This window comes from Microcaecilia unicolor, chromosome 5, assembly GCF_901765095.1.
Source record: "Microcaecilia unicolor chromosome 5, aMicUni1.1, whole genome shotgun sequence".
NCBI classification, from domain to species: Eukaryota; Metazoa; Chordata; class Amphibia; order Gymnophiona; family Siphonopidae; genus Microcaecilia; species Microcaecilia unicolor.
Window position 1 is genome coordinate 1,008,955 of NC_044035.1, and position 15,624 is coordinate 1,024,578.

General features: G+C 42.2%; 1 protein-coding gene across 1 annotated transcript in view; it reads left to right on the plus strand.

The window, feature by feature from the left end:
• Positions 1-15,624, plus strand: part of CPXM2 (carboxypeptidase X, M14 family member 2) — a 191,624-nt gene that overhangs the window by 132,985 nt on the left and 43,015 nt on the right. The window contains exons 8-9 of the mRNA XM_030202559.1: positions 5,010-5,133; positions 10,653-10,849. Coding sequence (XP_030058419.1) covers positions 5,010-5,133; positions 10,653-10,849 — 321 coding nt within the window. The remainder of the gene's footprint in view (positions 1-5,009; positions 5,134-10,652; positions 10,850-15,624) is intronic.

Below are 15,624 nucleotides of genomic sequence, written 5' to 3' on the forward strand. Positions count from 1 at the left end.
TTAGTCACCAAAAAATAAAAATTTCAACATTAAATCCCCATTAGTCCCAACAAATACCGCTGGTAATTCATGAATTATATCAAATTACAGTTCTGTAGATACTTAGCTTGGCTGAAGAGGTATCCTGTTCCCATACTGGATCATCAAAACCACTACTTCTCTGGTGCAGTAACCATTAGGCTTCTCCAACCAGTTACAAAGCAGAGGAGAATGGGACCCTCAGCCACCCAGGCCAGTGGTCCTCCAAGATGCCAGTCTCCATCTGATACCTCTCAGGCTCTTGTTCTGGGTCCTGTGCCCAGATTACAGCCCAACACCCAGCCAACTAGGTGGCCTGACTTTGAGGCTGCCTTGTAGATACTGATGAGACTGGGAGCACACCAGAAGAGGATTCAGACAATACTTCAGCTCCAGCAAACCCAGGCCAGTAAGGAAGGGGGAGGAGGGAAGGGGAAGTAGGCAATTTCTATGTTATACTGCCTTTCTGTTGTGGGCTATGTTGGGGGTGGAGGATTGGGGTGTTGGTGGTGTATAACACTGAATAAATATTATGTACCTTCATTAAACATTTGTCTGTATGGGTCTTCCCTGGCTTGGACCCCCAGCTGGTGTGCACCCAGGTCAGCTCTATGGGCCAGGGGAGCAGGGGGGGCCTCCTCTGCATCTTGGACCTACTGCTGTGCTTGCTGGTCCTCTTCTGGCAGGGGCTTTCGTCTTCTGAGAGCCAGGTTGTGCAGAATGTAGCAGCCCATGAAGATCTTGGCAACCTTCTGAGGGCTGTAGAGGAGCTCCCCTCTGGACTGGTTGAGACATTGGAAGCAATTCTTCAATTGGCCAAAGGTATGTTCTATGATGCAGTGTGTGATCTGATGCCTCCTATTGTATTCCTCCTCCACTGCAGTTTGGGGGTGCACTAGCGGGGTCATGAGCCAGGTTTGCTGTGGGTATCCTCTGTCACCTGTGGGGAAAGCTGAAGGAGAGACAGAAGTGGGTATTGGATGGTCTGGGTACCTTATGGAGGTGGGTTGGGGATTGTGTGTTGTGGAAATAACTGGATGGAGGGAGTGCTGAAGGTTTGTGGGAGGAGGGGTATGGGGTTGAGGGATGTCTACTGCTCTTACCAGCTGCCGGTGATCTCCCTTTGGTCAAACATGCGGTAGATTTCAGAATGCTGTAGCATATAGGTGTATGGGTGGAACCTGGGTATCGAGCACACACATCCACAACCTGGGCATCACACAGAACCTGCATGTTAATAGAGTGGAATGCTTTCCTATTTCTTTAGGTGGCCTCTCATGCCCGGGGGAGTGTGATGTGTGGCAGTTGATGACACCTATGACCGAGAGGAAGTGAGCTATGCCATAGAACTGAGCCATGTTGTTGTGGAGGCCCTGGGGGGTAGTGGGGGAGGTGATGTAGTCTGAGGTGTGGGGAAAGAAGACATCAAGGAACTGGGTGAGGCAACTGGAAATGACGGGCTGGGTCAGGCCCTCATTCACAACTAGGACAGACTAGAAGCTACCAGTGCCCAGAAAAGCGAGGGAAGCAGCGATCTTGATGTGGACAGGGATGGGATTGTTCTTACAGGTCCTGGGCTGCAGGAGAGGTTGGAGCTGGTCATACAGATGCTGGACGGCATTCCTATCAAAATGGTACCTATTAAGATATTGCTGGTCAGTAAGGTCCAGGAAATAGATGTGGGTATCTCCTGCGGGGCCTCTCTTCCAAACTCTCCTTCTCCTCCAACATCTGAACCACCACCACAGGTACAATCCAATAACCACAGACACACCACTGTACACACCTTTAACTACCTACTTAGTGAAAACCACCACCAACGGAACCCCACCTGACACTCTCTCACTACTACTAATACTACTTATTTATTTATTTTATTTTATTGCATTTGTATCCCACATTTTCCCACCTATTTGCGGGCTCAGTGTGGCTTACAATACATTGTAAATAATGGAAATACGATTTGTTACAAATCAGTTATCGATTACATTGTGAGAAGTTAAGCGAAGACAGAGTCAAGGTATCATTAGGGAATAGGACAAGGAAAAGAACAATGGAACAATGGAAAGTAGTGAGCAGTAGGTCCAAGATGCAGAGGAGCCCCCCCCCCCCCTGCTCCCCTGGCCCATTACTTACCATTTTTATAGTGCTATTAGATGTACGCAGCGCTGTACACTGGACATAAAGAGACGGTCCCTGCTTGACAGAGCTTACAATCTAATTAGGACAGACAAACAGGACAAATAAGGGGTAATGGAACTACTAAGGTGGGAATGATAAAACATGGGTACTGAACAAGTGAGTAAAGGTTAGGAGTAAAAAGCAGCATAAAAAAGGTGGGCTTTTAGCCTAGATTTGAAGACGGCCAGGGATGGAGCTTGACGTACCGGCTCAGGAAGTCTTTTCCAGGCATATGATGCAGCAAGATAAAAGGAACGAAGTCTGGAGTTAGCGGTGGAGGAGAAAAGTGGCGGGATTTATCCAGTGAACGGAGTTCCCACGGAGGAGTATAGGGAGAGATAAGAGTGGAGAAGTACTGAGGAGCTGCAAAATGAATGCACTTGTAAGTCAATAAGAAGAGTTTGAACTGTATGCGGAAAAGGATAGGAGTCAATGAAGTGACTTGAGGAGAGGGCTAATATGATCATAGTGACACTGGCGGAATATAAGTCGTGCATCAGAATTTTGAACAGAATGGGAAAGAGGTAGCTAAGTGGGAGACCTGCGAGAAGCAAGTTGCAATACTCTGAGCAAGAGGTGATAAGGGTGTGGATAAGAGTGTTCAGAAAGGAACGGATGAAGTTTGGTGACATTATAGAGAAAGAAATGATTAGCAGTCTGTTTAATATGTATAGAGAAGAAGAGAGAGGAGTCGAAGATGACCCCAAGGTTATGAGCTGATGAGACAGGGAGGATGAGAGTGTTATCCACAGAGACAGAGAAAGGGGGGAAGAGGAGAAGTTGGCTTAGTTTCAGATGGTGGTGAGACATCCAGGCAGCAATGTCAGACAGGCAGGCTGATACTTTGGCCTGGATTCCTGCTGAGATTTCTGGTGTGGAGGTGTAGATTTGGGAGTGATTGGCATAAAGGTGATACTGAAAGAGATCAGAGTACCAAGGGAAGAAGTATAGATGGAGAAAAGAAGAGGTCCCAGGACAGATCCCTGAGGTACACCACAGTCCCACCACAGCACACACAGACGGAGCAAACACTCAGTCCCCACCACTGACAAACAATGCAGTCACACTCAGCAATCACTCTCTCAGCAACAGCAAACACTCGGGCCACACTCTCCCAGCAGCAACCAACAGTCTCACACACACACACACAGAAGCAGCACACAGGACAAACAGGGCAAGAAGAATAGGCGGAAGCCAAACAGGTGGTAAGGGAGGTGTGTGGGCTTGGGGACAGGGGGGGAGATCCAGAGGAAGGGATGGGTGTGGCTGGGGAGGCTGGTAGGAGTCAGCAAGGAGCTGAGGAGGTAAGACACAGAAGAGGCAAGTCAGGAAACGTAAGGGTGACAAGGTTCAGACTAGGGCAAAGAAACAAACAGTAACACAGCAGCTCTCACTAACTAGTACTTGCTCCACAAATTCACAAATGGGTGTAAAGACAGCTTTCCACTTACCCCAGACACTTTTATATCAGGTCTAATTCCGTACATTTTTTCCCACCTCTTTGAAGCTGTTTTGCTATCCGTTATGGGATAGAGATGTTCATTCCATAACGTTGCCCACGTCACGTCTTTGAAATGCCTCCTCTGGAGACATCCTAATCTAAATGAATGAAGTACATACGTACGTAAGTATTGCCACACTAGGATAGACCAAAGGTCCATCAAGCCCAGCATCCTGTTTCCAAACATCCTGTTTTTCATGCGTCCAGACACTCCAGGTCACAAGTACCTGGCAAGATCCCAGAAATAAGCAATGGATTTTCCCCAAGTCATTTTAATAATGGTCTAGGAAACCGTCCAAACCTTTTTTAACCCTGCTAAGCTAACTGTTTTTACCACATTCTCTGGCAATGAATTCCAGAGTTCAACTACACTTTGAGTGAAGAAAATTTTTCTCTGATTCGTTTTCAATGTACTACTTTGTAGCTTCATTGCATGCCCCCTAGTCCTAGTATTTTTGGAAAGAGTAAACAAACGATTCACATCTACCCGTTCCACTCCACTCATTATTCTATAGACCTCTATCATATCTCCCCTCAGCTGCCTTTTCTCCAAGCTGAAGAGCCCTAGCTGCTTTAGCCTTTCCTCATAGGGAAAGTCGTCCCATCCCCTTTATCATTTCCGTCGCCCTTCTCTGCACCTTTTCTAATACCACTATATCCTTTTTGAGATGTGGTGACCCGAATTGAACACAACATTCGAGGTGCTTTTCAATTATTAGTTTGACGTTCTTTTCTCTTTTTCCTAACTTTACATTTGTTATAATGTTATGTAAATCACTCTGCTCTGCCTTGGCGGTTAGAGCGGTATAACAAGTTTTAATAAACATAAACATGATAAACATACTAGCGATTTGGACTATTTTTTTTCTTTTCTTTGATTCTATGCTTTGGCCATATTTGTGTGAGAAATACATTCACTTTTTGGATGTTTTTCTCTTTCGAAAATGAGCCCATTAGTATCCTAAAATGCATGAGCCATGGACGTCCTTTCAATAATTCAACTCTAAATCACAAGAAATGTAAAATATTCTTTGGCTCAGTGGTTTTACTGTGACATTTTCTGTTCTAAAACCCTTATTAAATCTGAAATAAGATTAGCGCAGAAAACCCCCGTGTAAACCACTGTGCTTAGAAGTGCAGCTTTTTATTTCTATTGAATCAAAACTTAGCTATTTATAGGTTAGGTTGTAATTATTTCTTTGGTTTTGTTTATCCCTTTATTTTGTGTTTCTTTAGTTCATTTTTTGTTTCATTTTCCTCATCGTCTTTCCAGTGTAAGAATCTTTTTTTTTCTGCTGTTCTTTTGCAGCTGATGAAAGTTGTGAATGAAATGTGTCCAGACATTACAAGAGTGTATAATATTGGGAAAAGTCAGCAGGGGCTGAAGTTATATGCCATGGAGATCTCCGATCATCCTGGGGAGCACGAGGTTGGTGAGTAGACCTCAGCACTTTCCATTTCACATCTCCTCTGTGATATCCTGTGAATGCCTTCAACCCTGACAGCCTAACTGGGGTGGGGATGGGGGGAAGAGCTGTTATTACCTCTCTTCTGCCACATTCAGAGGGATGTTTAAGGTCTCTCCTGCTGCTCCCCCCAGCTAGATATTTATGGATTTCTTCTTGGTGAAGTCACCTAGAAGGGAATGGAGGTTTCAGGTTGCCCCATGCATTTTTCTCCATATCTGATCTTTATATGCCAGACCTATAGCAGACTATATAGACTTTTCCTCTAGGAACTTGTGCAAACCTCTTTGCTTGTGATTGACAGGGGAGTGACTATCCTTCAGCAGGCTAGATAATAGTGCCACCACCAGTGGGTTTCCTGATGAAGCTAATGCAAAACGGCTCCGTTGGGACTACACTGTTTTGAGCTATACAGCTGGGGTGGAGCAATGCATCACATGAACGCTCACTACTCGGAAAAGTTGAATTCTCAATCTTTAGTGATGTGCTTTTTGGATAACACCGGATGTGATTTTTGTTACTGAGTAGTGCTTGATCAAGTGAATAATTATTTTGTTAAAAAAAGTTTTAGGAGGTTTTTGATCCATGATTACTTTTTCACTATGGCCAAAAAGAGCCGCAGAAAGAGCGGTGCGTTGTTTATTCCCACAGTATTATGAGATCTTTTTTCCTCTAATTGAGAAAGTTGTGTTTTCCTTCACTTGGAGTGGAGGAGTAGCCTAGTGGTTAGTGCAATGGACTTTGATCCTGGGGAACTGAGTCAATTCCCACTGCAGCTCCTTGTGAGTCTGGGCAAGTCACTTAACCCTGGTACAAAATAAGTACCTGAATATATGTAAACCACTTTGAATGTAGTTGCAAAAACCTCAGAAAGGCATCAAGTCCCATTTCCCTTTCCCTTATATCACAATATCAGAAGTGAGCCAAGGCAATCAAGCCATTGTGACATCACTGATGAGGTTGGCTCTTATTGGTGGAATGAGTGGAGGAGTAGCCTAGTGGTTAGTGCAGTGGACTTTGATCCTGGGGAACTGAGTTCGATTCCCACTGCAGCTCCTTGTGACTCTGGGCAAGTCACTTAACCCTCCATTGCCCCAGGTACAAATAAGTACCTGTATATATGTAAACTGCTTTGAATGTAGTTGCAAAAACCTGAGAAAGGCGGGATATCAAGTCCCAGTTCCCTTTCCCTGTTTGAGATTCTACATGGAATGCTGCTACTATTGGAGATTCTACATGGAATGTTAATGTTGCTATTCCACTAGCAGGACTTGCAGGACGTCAGACTCACAGAAACAGAAGCCTGCGCGGCCGCATTGCTGATCTGCAAGGGCAGGCTTCTACATGGAATGTTGCTAGTGGAGGAGTAGCCTAGTGATTAGTGCAGCGGACTCTGATTCTGGGGAACTGGGTTCAATTCCCACTGCAGCTCCTTGTGACTCTGGGCAAGTCACTTAACCCTCCATTGCCCCTGGTACAAAATAAGTACCTGAATATATGTAAACCGCTTTGAATGTAGTTACAAAAACCACAGAAAGGCAGTATATCAAGTCCCATTTCCCTTTCCCTTTTCAGTAATTGAGCAACCTCTTTTAAACCTAGGTACACTAACTGCTGTTACCACATCTTCCGGCAACAAGTTCCAGAGCTTAACTATTCGTTGAGTGAAAAAAAAATCCTCCTATTTCTTTTAAAAGTTTTTCAGTGTAACTTCATTGAGAGTCCCCTAGTCTTTGTACTTTTTGAAAGAGTAAAAAATCAATTCACTTCTCGTCGTACACCACTCAGAATTTTGTAGACCTCAATCATTTCCCCCTTCAGCCGTCTCTTTTACAAGTTGAAGAGCCCTAACCTCTTTAGTCTTTCCTCATTTGAGAGAAGTTCCATCCTCTTTATCATTTTGGTCGCTCTTCTTTGAACTTTTTCTAATTCTGCTATATCTTTTTTGACACGTGGCGACCAGAACTGGTTCTAAAAAGAGGACTACTGCGGGGGTCTCTTTTGTCTCCCATTCTGTTCAATTTGTATAGGATTTTAGAAGTGTTACTTAGAGGTTTTTAATTTTTTTTTTGCTGATGATATTGAATTATTGGTTTTTATGTGAGACAATTACTTGGAAGTTATATCTAAGATTAAAAACTCTTGAAAACTGCTTTATAGACATCTGATTTAAAATCTAGATACATCCTCAGAAACGCTCTCGTTACTCGACTCGGAAAACAACTATTTCCTCGAAATATAATGCCGCATTCAAAGCGAAAGGGGTCGATAAGAGTAGTGCCCCCGCCTACCTTGACTTCTACACCGAATCAACCGGGTCTCGATCATTTCTTCACGCCTGTCTCCCAAAGCACTAGGGAAGTGGATCCCATAGCCGGGCTCTCCGGGGAAGCAGAGGCCCTGCCGGGAGATGAAGTATCCCTCTCTCCACCAATGTTGAAACCTCCTTGCCCGGCGTCAGCAGCGGTCCTAGAAGGAGAGCAACACCCTACCGGAAGCGTTTCGGGTGTGACTCCTAGCGAGGGTCCGGCATCGCTGGAGAAGACGCCGAGGACTGAGGTAGGAACCTCAGAGAAAGTGAAGGAGATAAGCCTAGAGATGATTTGGATGAAATTGAATAAAATTAACTTAACTCTTCAACATACATCGGGTGAAGTCAGTGTCTTTAACACCAAACGTCAAGAATTAAACTTAAAAGTAGACTCGGTAAAAGAAGAAATAGCTGGGAAATTATTGACTCTCCAAAGAAATGTAGATGAATTGCATGAATTTAAACAAACTGTGGTTAAAGATAATACAGACACTCGTAGGAGAATCGAACAGATTGAGAATCATAACAGAAGGTTAAATTTATGACTTTTGAATTTCCCCAAACTCCTTGGGATAAAGCCTTATGAAATATTTAAAAGATATTTAAATGAGGTATTAAAAATACCCCTGGAAGCAATTTCCCCTGTAAACAAATTATATTATATTTCTAATCCTAAAGTAGAAGAAGGGAAAACGCAAGAAGTGGGAAATACAAACTTGGATTTAAATAACATTTCGGCCATACTTGAACAATCTTGGGACGAAACAACAACTCGGTCTACTTTGATTGTATCGTTAATATTTGAACAGGATTTAAATAACATTATGAAATTTTACTTTAAAAACTTGAAAACCTGTTTTGGTGGAGTTAAAGTGCAGATCTTTCCCGATGTGACAAAATCGACCCAGCAAAGAAGGAAAGCGTTTTTGGCAATGAAATTAAGAACTTTTGAAATAGGTGGTACATTTTTTCTAGCCTACCCCTGTAAATGTATTGTTAAACTGGGACAGGTTAAATATACTTTTTATTCACCTGATATCTAAAATCATTTCTGGACTTGAAACAACTGAAATAACATTAATAATAAATATGGGAGTATTACACCGCCTAATTACCTCTGATATTTGTATTTTATAATCTTCTCTAACTCATATCGCCCCCCCCCCTCTTTTTTTGTTAATGGGGTCTAAGGAAGTAGAATTATTTTGTTATTAAGGATTAGATTATGATATTGATGTTTACTTTATCTTTGCTTTAAAAAACTTTTATTATGATTATATGAAAGTAATTATGGCTATATTTCAAAACAAGTGTATTCTTGTTAAAATTTAAAAGCTAATAAACAAATTCAAACATAGATACATCGTCAGCAGTGTGGACACCTAGAAGAGATAATCCTTTGACATAAAACCCACTGTGCATGGAAATTCAATTCAAACACACAAAGAAACAGTTACACTGGCTTCCACTCAAGGAACGCATTACTTTTAAAGTATGCACATTAATCCACAAAATCATTCACGGCGAAGCTCCAGCCTACATGTCTGAGTTAATAGACTTACCACCCAGAAACGCCAAAAGATCATCCCGAACTTTCCTCAACCTCCACTTCCCTAATTGCAAGGGCGTAAAATACAAGACGCTACACGCGTCAACCTTTTCTCACGTGGGCACGCAGTTCTGGAATGCACTGCCGCGCAACCTGAGAACGATCTACGAGCAAACCTCCTTCCGCAAATTATTGAAGACCCATCTTCTTGAAAAAATTTACGGAAAGAACCAAAACACATAAAGTCCACACTCACTGTTCACTAATTCATCAATACATCCACTTCTGAACTCTCATCCCCCGTAATCTCACCTCACTCATACCTTTATTCACAGAAATATGAATACCATACATAATGCCCTTTTAGCTTCCCGCAGTCTCCTTCCAATGTTTCAAAGATCTGTTCCAGTGTTTATATTCCTTAACAACACTTTGATTGTTTCGCATAACTCTTCACAATGTAATCCATAACCAAGTTGTAACAAATTGTATTTCCATCTTTCATATCGTATTGTAAGCCACACTGAACCCGCAAAAAGGTGGGAAAATGTGGGATACAAATGCAATAAATAAATAAATTTCATTGTGATAGATACCTGAGATTTTCTTCTCAAATAGGTGCTATCGTATGTTCATGTTTTTGTTAACTTAGAATAAGTTGTCAATTGAACCCCTTTTTTATGCTTGCAGATCTGATTAAAAGTGGTTTATACGACAGTCACCAGCTGGTTTGCAATCTTTTCAAGTCATTTTTGGTTAATTCTTGGTTTAGTCACTTAGTTCAAAATGTGGCAAAAAAAAATGTTTTTGATCATAAGACACCATTAATCATGTAAATACACTGGCTTCTTACTTTGGCATGAATTTCACTGAAATTGCTGTGGCTGGTCCATAATGCTTTCTACATAAGTGTTCTCAGTTATCAATTGAGCAAACTGAGGGGTCCTTTCACAAGGGTGCACTAAAAATAAGCATGTGCTAAGCGCTAGAGACAGCCATATTTCCTACGGGTATCTGTAGTGTACCTTTGTAAAAGGACCCCTGAATGAGTCTGTTCCTTAAGAACATAACATAAGCATCACCACTGGGACAGACCGAAGGTTCATAAAGTCCAGTACCCTGTTTCCAAGAGCGGCCAATCCTACTGACAATTTGCTGGCAAAATCCCAAAAGAGTAAAACAGATTTTATGCTGTTTATCTCAGATATAAGCAGTGCATTTTCCCAAGTCCATCTTTTTTTAGGAACTTGTCTAAGCCTTTAAACCCTGCTAAGGTAACTGCTTTTATAACACTCTCTGGCCATGAATTCCAGAGTTTAATTACACATTGAGTAAAGAAATATTTCTGGAACACCGTGTTCCTATTAGCACTTCTTGCTTCAGTTACCATCATTACACAGTTTTAATTTATCATCAACAAGAAACAGAGTATTTTGCTATGCTGGACCTTTTTTTATGGAATTCCTTACCAGCTGGTGAAAGGTTGGGGTGAAGCTCATGCCGGGGAGAAGATTGCACTGGTAGGAGGTGAGGATGTACAACTGGTTCTGCACTCTCTTAGGTCAGCTCTGTAAAGGAACCACTGAGTTTTTTGGTCATCTGATCTTTTTTTTTTTTTTCTCATAGGAGAGCCGGAGTTCCGTTACATGGCTGGGGCACACGGAAATGAGGTGCTAGGCCGGGAGCTGCTACTTCTGCTCATGCAGTTCCTGTGCCAGGAGTTCCTTTCAGGGAATGCACGAATTCGGCATCTCATTAGGGAGACACGAATCCATTTACTTCCTTCTATCAACCCCGATGGCTATGATAAGGCCTCCCAAGTGGTACGTACCTACAGTTAGACAGCAGCTTAATAATAATAATAACTTTTTTGGATCATAATATTACAGCCCTTCTGGATAAGTTGTGGTATAGTTTTTGTGATATTCAGTGGTCAGAGTTCAATCGCCTAATTGACAAGTTTTCTAAAATTCATCGTCAATTAGATGATTGTCCTACTTCTTTGATGAGTCATTCCTCTTAGATTTTCTAGTCTGCTGTAGCTGCTGGGCAGAGCAGAGGGGTGTACATAACTAAAACAAAGAAAAAGGAAAGGAACTCCAAGTATTGACAGAAGAAAACAGAAGAGAAATACATTCACGCAAAGAAAAGCATAATACAGTAATGCACAGGAAAGTAGAAAGTGCACAGCCAAGAACAAGGGTTGGTTCACTTAACCAACTGGCTGCAAATTCCAGCTAATCCTTGTCTGAAAAAACAGGCTTTCAGGTTTACCTTCAAGTTTTTAACGGCTGGTTCACCACGAAGAGAAAGAGGCAAAAATTTCCAAACATAGGGAGAGAGAAAAAAGAAGGCACAGTGTCTGGTTGTTGCCACCTGGGCAAGTTTAGGACCTGGTAGGTTAAAGTTTATGACTGGATATCATATCTGTTCTCTCATGGATTGTTTCCATCTTCTATGGGAGATATTATCCTTATCCCCATATTGGAAAATAAAAAAGAATTGCGGAGTCTGGTGAGCAATTACAGACCAGTGGCATCGATACCATTCTTAATGAAGCTTATGGAGGGCTTGGCCACTCTTCAATTGGTCGAGTACTTTGAGTGTGATGCAAGACATCAAACGTGTCCATCTGGATTTTAGCACCTGTGATACTGTGAGCAAGGGTTTAGGGTGGGCCATCACAATAACACAGCCAGACAAGGTTGTAAACATGAAATAAATGCCTTATTAAACCTGAGGCCTGTTACTTTGAGACAAAGAGAAGGTACCTTTGATCTTGGGTCTGTAAAGGAAAAACCTTGACATAGGCCTGTGGCTGACAAATCCCAAAGACAGTCTATGACCTGTGACTGCCATTCCCCAAACACAGTCTTTAAGTTTCTCTTTTCTCTGATAACCCATAAGAACATAAGAATAGCCATACTGGTTCAGACCAATGGTCCATCTAGCACAGTATCCTGTTTCCAACAGTGGCCAATCCAGGTCACAAGTACCTGGCAGAAACCCAAATAGTGGCAACATTCCATGCTACCAATGCCAGGGCAAGCAGTAGCTTCCCCATGTCTGACTCAACAGCAGACTATCGACTTTTCCTCCAGGAACTTGTCCAAACCTTTTTTTAACCAAGATACGCTAACCATCCTCCGTCAAAGAGTTCCAGAGCTTAACAATTCTTTTAGTGAAATAATATTTCCAACCAATTTGTTTTAAAAATATTTTCATGTAACTTCCTCGAGTGTCCCCTAGTCTTTGTACTTTTGGAACAAATAACAAATCAATTTACTTGTACTTGTTCTACAACACTCAGTATTTTGTAGATCATCCATGTATGGATCCCGGCCAAACATGTACATTCTCCATAGATGTATCAAATGAAAAAAAGAAAAGAAATGAATATCATCAGGTTAGAGACCATAATAAACATTCATGTCCTGAAAAACCTCACACAACGGAGCCATATAAAGATTAAATAATAAAGCCAACAGAGCAGAACCCTGCAGAACACCTGTAGTTAGCTCACTCCTGGCTGAATGAGAACTGTGCTTCCTAACTTGTATTGAGTGACCTGACAAATATGATCTGAGTTCTCAGAGAACAGGAGTTCTGAGAGAAGAGGACATTTCTCTGGGTAAGTGAACATTATTCTGCTCTGCTGTTTGGTGATTTAAAGATTGGGATAAAAGAGAAACTGTAGGTTTGTTGATAAAAACAGTTTGATTTAAAAAAAACCAACAACTTTATATATTAACTACTTTACGTAGTATAAAATCCTTTTCCATATAGTCAAAGGTTGAATGAGGGGCTATATAGAACACTGCCCCTCACCCTTAAGAATAGTCCCTCGGGTAGCCTGAACCACCTTAAAACCCCCTAGTACCACCCAGAGAGGAAGATGGGAGAGGTGGAGTTGAAAGGACAGGAACCAGAAACTATAAAAGGCAGGGTCAGAATGGGATTAAGGAAGCCCAGGGAAGGAAGAAGTGAAGTCCCAGCATGTGCCTTTATTACGGACATCTAGCTACTATGACCTGTCTGAGGTAGCCAGCCTTTGATTTGAACACTTGTAAGCCTTGTTCTGAGGTCTGACTGGAAGCCCAGAGAGAGAGAGAGAGACTATTTTAAGGACTGTTTTTGGGACATGGCAGTCACAGGTCATAGATTATGTTTGGGCTCTGTCAGCCACCGGCCTATGTCAAGGTTTTTCCTCTGAGAGACGGTCGGTACCTTTGTTCCTGGGCCTGTGAAGTCCTCAGGTTTAATAAAGCATTTATTTCATGTTTACAACCTTATCCGGTTGTGTTATTGTGAAGGCCCACCTTCAACCCATGCTCACAGTACTACATAAGATTATCCACGGTGAATCTCCAGACTACATGTTCAATCTAATTGACCTCCCTACCAGAAGCATGTCTGAATCTTTGCGAAATTACCTCAACCTGCATTACCCCAACTGCAAAGGAATTAAGTACAAGACCTATTATGGATCTAACTTCTCCTTCCTGGGCAGCCAACTATGGAATGTTCTCCCCAGATCTATCTGATCAATCTGCGACTACCTACCCTTCCGGAAAGCACTAAAAACCCATTTATTCAAGCAAGCCTATCCAAACGATCCAGATTAATCTTATGAACCATCTACCTAACACATACCCTCATGATAACGACATTGACCCAGACCACATCACCCACCTTACTCCCCTTTCCATTGCCTATTTCTACCTACTTATCTCATCTGTTATTCTGGTATATTTAACTCTTACCCTCTCTAACAATATTCTGTATTCCTTTTACTTTGTAAGCTGCATTGAACCTGCTTTGAGTGGGAAAGCGTGGGATACAAATGTAATAAATAAATAAGTGCATAAGTATTGCCATACTGGGAACGACCAAAGGTCCATCAAGCCCAGCATCCTGTTTCCAGCAGTGGCCAATCCAGATCACAAATACTTGGCAAGATCCCCAAAAAGTACAAACATTTTATGCTGCTTATCCCAGAAATAGTGGATTTTCCCCAGGTCCATTTAATAATGGTCTATGGAATTTTCCTTTAGGAAGCTGTCCAAACCTTTTTAAAACTATGCTAAGCTGCCTTTACCACATTCTCTGGCAACGAATTCCAGAGTTTAGTTACACGTTGAGTGAAGAAACATTTTCTCTGATTCATTTTAAATTTACTACATTGTAGCTTCATCGTATACCCCCTAGTCCTAGTATTTTTGGAAAGCGTAAACAGACGCTTCACATCTACCCGTTCAACTCCACTTATTATTTTATAGACCTCTATCATATCTCCCCTCAGCCGCCTTTTCTTCAAGCTGAAGAGCCCTAGCCGCTTTAGCCTTTCCTCATAGGGAAGTCGTTCCATCCCCTTTATCATTTTTGTTGCCCTTCTCTGCACCTTTTCTAATTCCACTATATCTTTTTTGAGATGCGGCGACAAGAATTGAAGACAATATTCGAGGTGCAGTCGCACCATGGAGCGATACAAAGGCATTATAATGTCCTCATTTTTGTTTTCCATTCCTTTCCTAATAATACCTAACATTCTATTTGCTTTCTTAGCCACAGCAGCACACTGAGCAGAAGGTTTCAAAGTATGATCAGTGACGACACCTAGATCCCTTTCTTGGTCTGTGACTCCTAATGTGGAACCTTGCATGACGTAGCTATAATTCGGGTTCCTCTTTCCCACATGCATCACTTTGCACTTGCTCACATTAAACATCATCTGCCATTTAGATGCCCAGTCTCCCAGTCTCATAAGGTCCTCTTGTAATTTTTCACAATCCTCCCGCAATTTAACGAGTTTGAATAACTTTGTGTCATCAGCAAATTTAATTACCTCAGTAGTTACTCCCATCTCTAGGTCATTTATAAATATGTTAAAAAGCAGCGGTCCCAGCACAGGCCCCTGGGGACCCCACTAACTACACTTCTCCATTGAGAATACTGACCATTTAACCCTACTGTCTGTTTTCTATCTTTTAATCAGTTTTTAATCCAGAATAGAGCACTACCTCCTATCCCATGACTCTCTAATTTCCTCTGGAGTCTCTCATGAGGTACTTTGTCAAACGCCTTTGGAAAATCCAGATACACAATATCAACCAGCTCACCTTTATCCCTTTCTCTATCTCTGTTAATGGCTCTCACATCCTCCTTGTCTCCTCGGCTCGTAACCTTGGAGTCATCTTTGATTCCTCTCTCTCCTTCTCTGCCCATATTCAACAGATCGCCAAAACCTGTCGCTTCTTTATCTACAATATTAGCAAAATTCGCCCCTTCCTTTCTGAATACGCTGCCAGAACCCTTATCCACACCCTTGTCGCCTCTCGCTTGGACTATTGCAATTTACTTCTCACTGGTCTTCCGCAGCCATCTCTCTCCTCTCCAATCTGTCCAAAATTCTGTGGCACGACTTGTTTTCCGCCAGAATCGTTATACCCACACTAGCCCGCTCCTCAAGTCACTTCACTGGCTCCCTGTCCGCTTCCGCATTCAGTTTAAACTTCTCGTACTGACCTTTAAATGCATCCTCTCTGCTGCCCCCCATTACCTCTCCACTCTCATCTCTCCCTACATTCCTCCCTGTGAA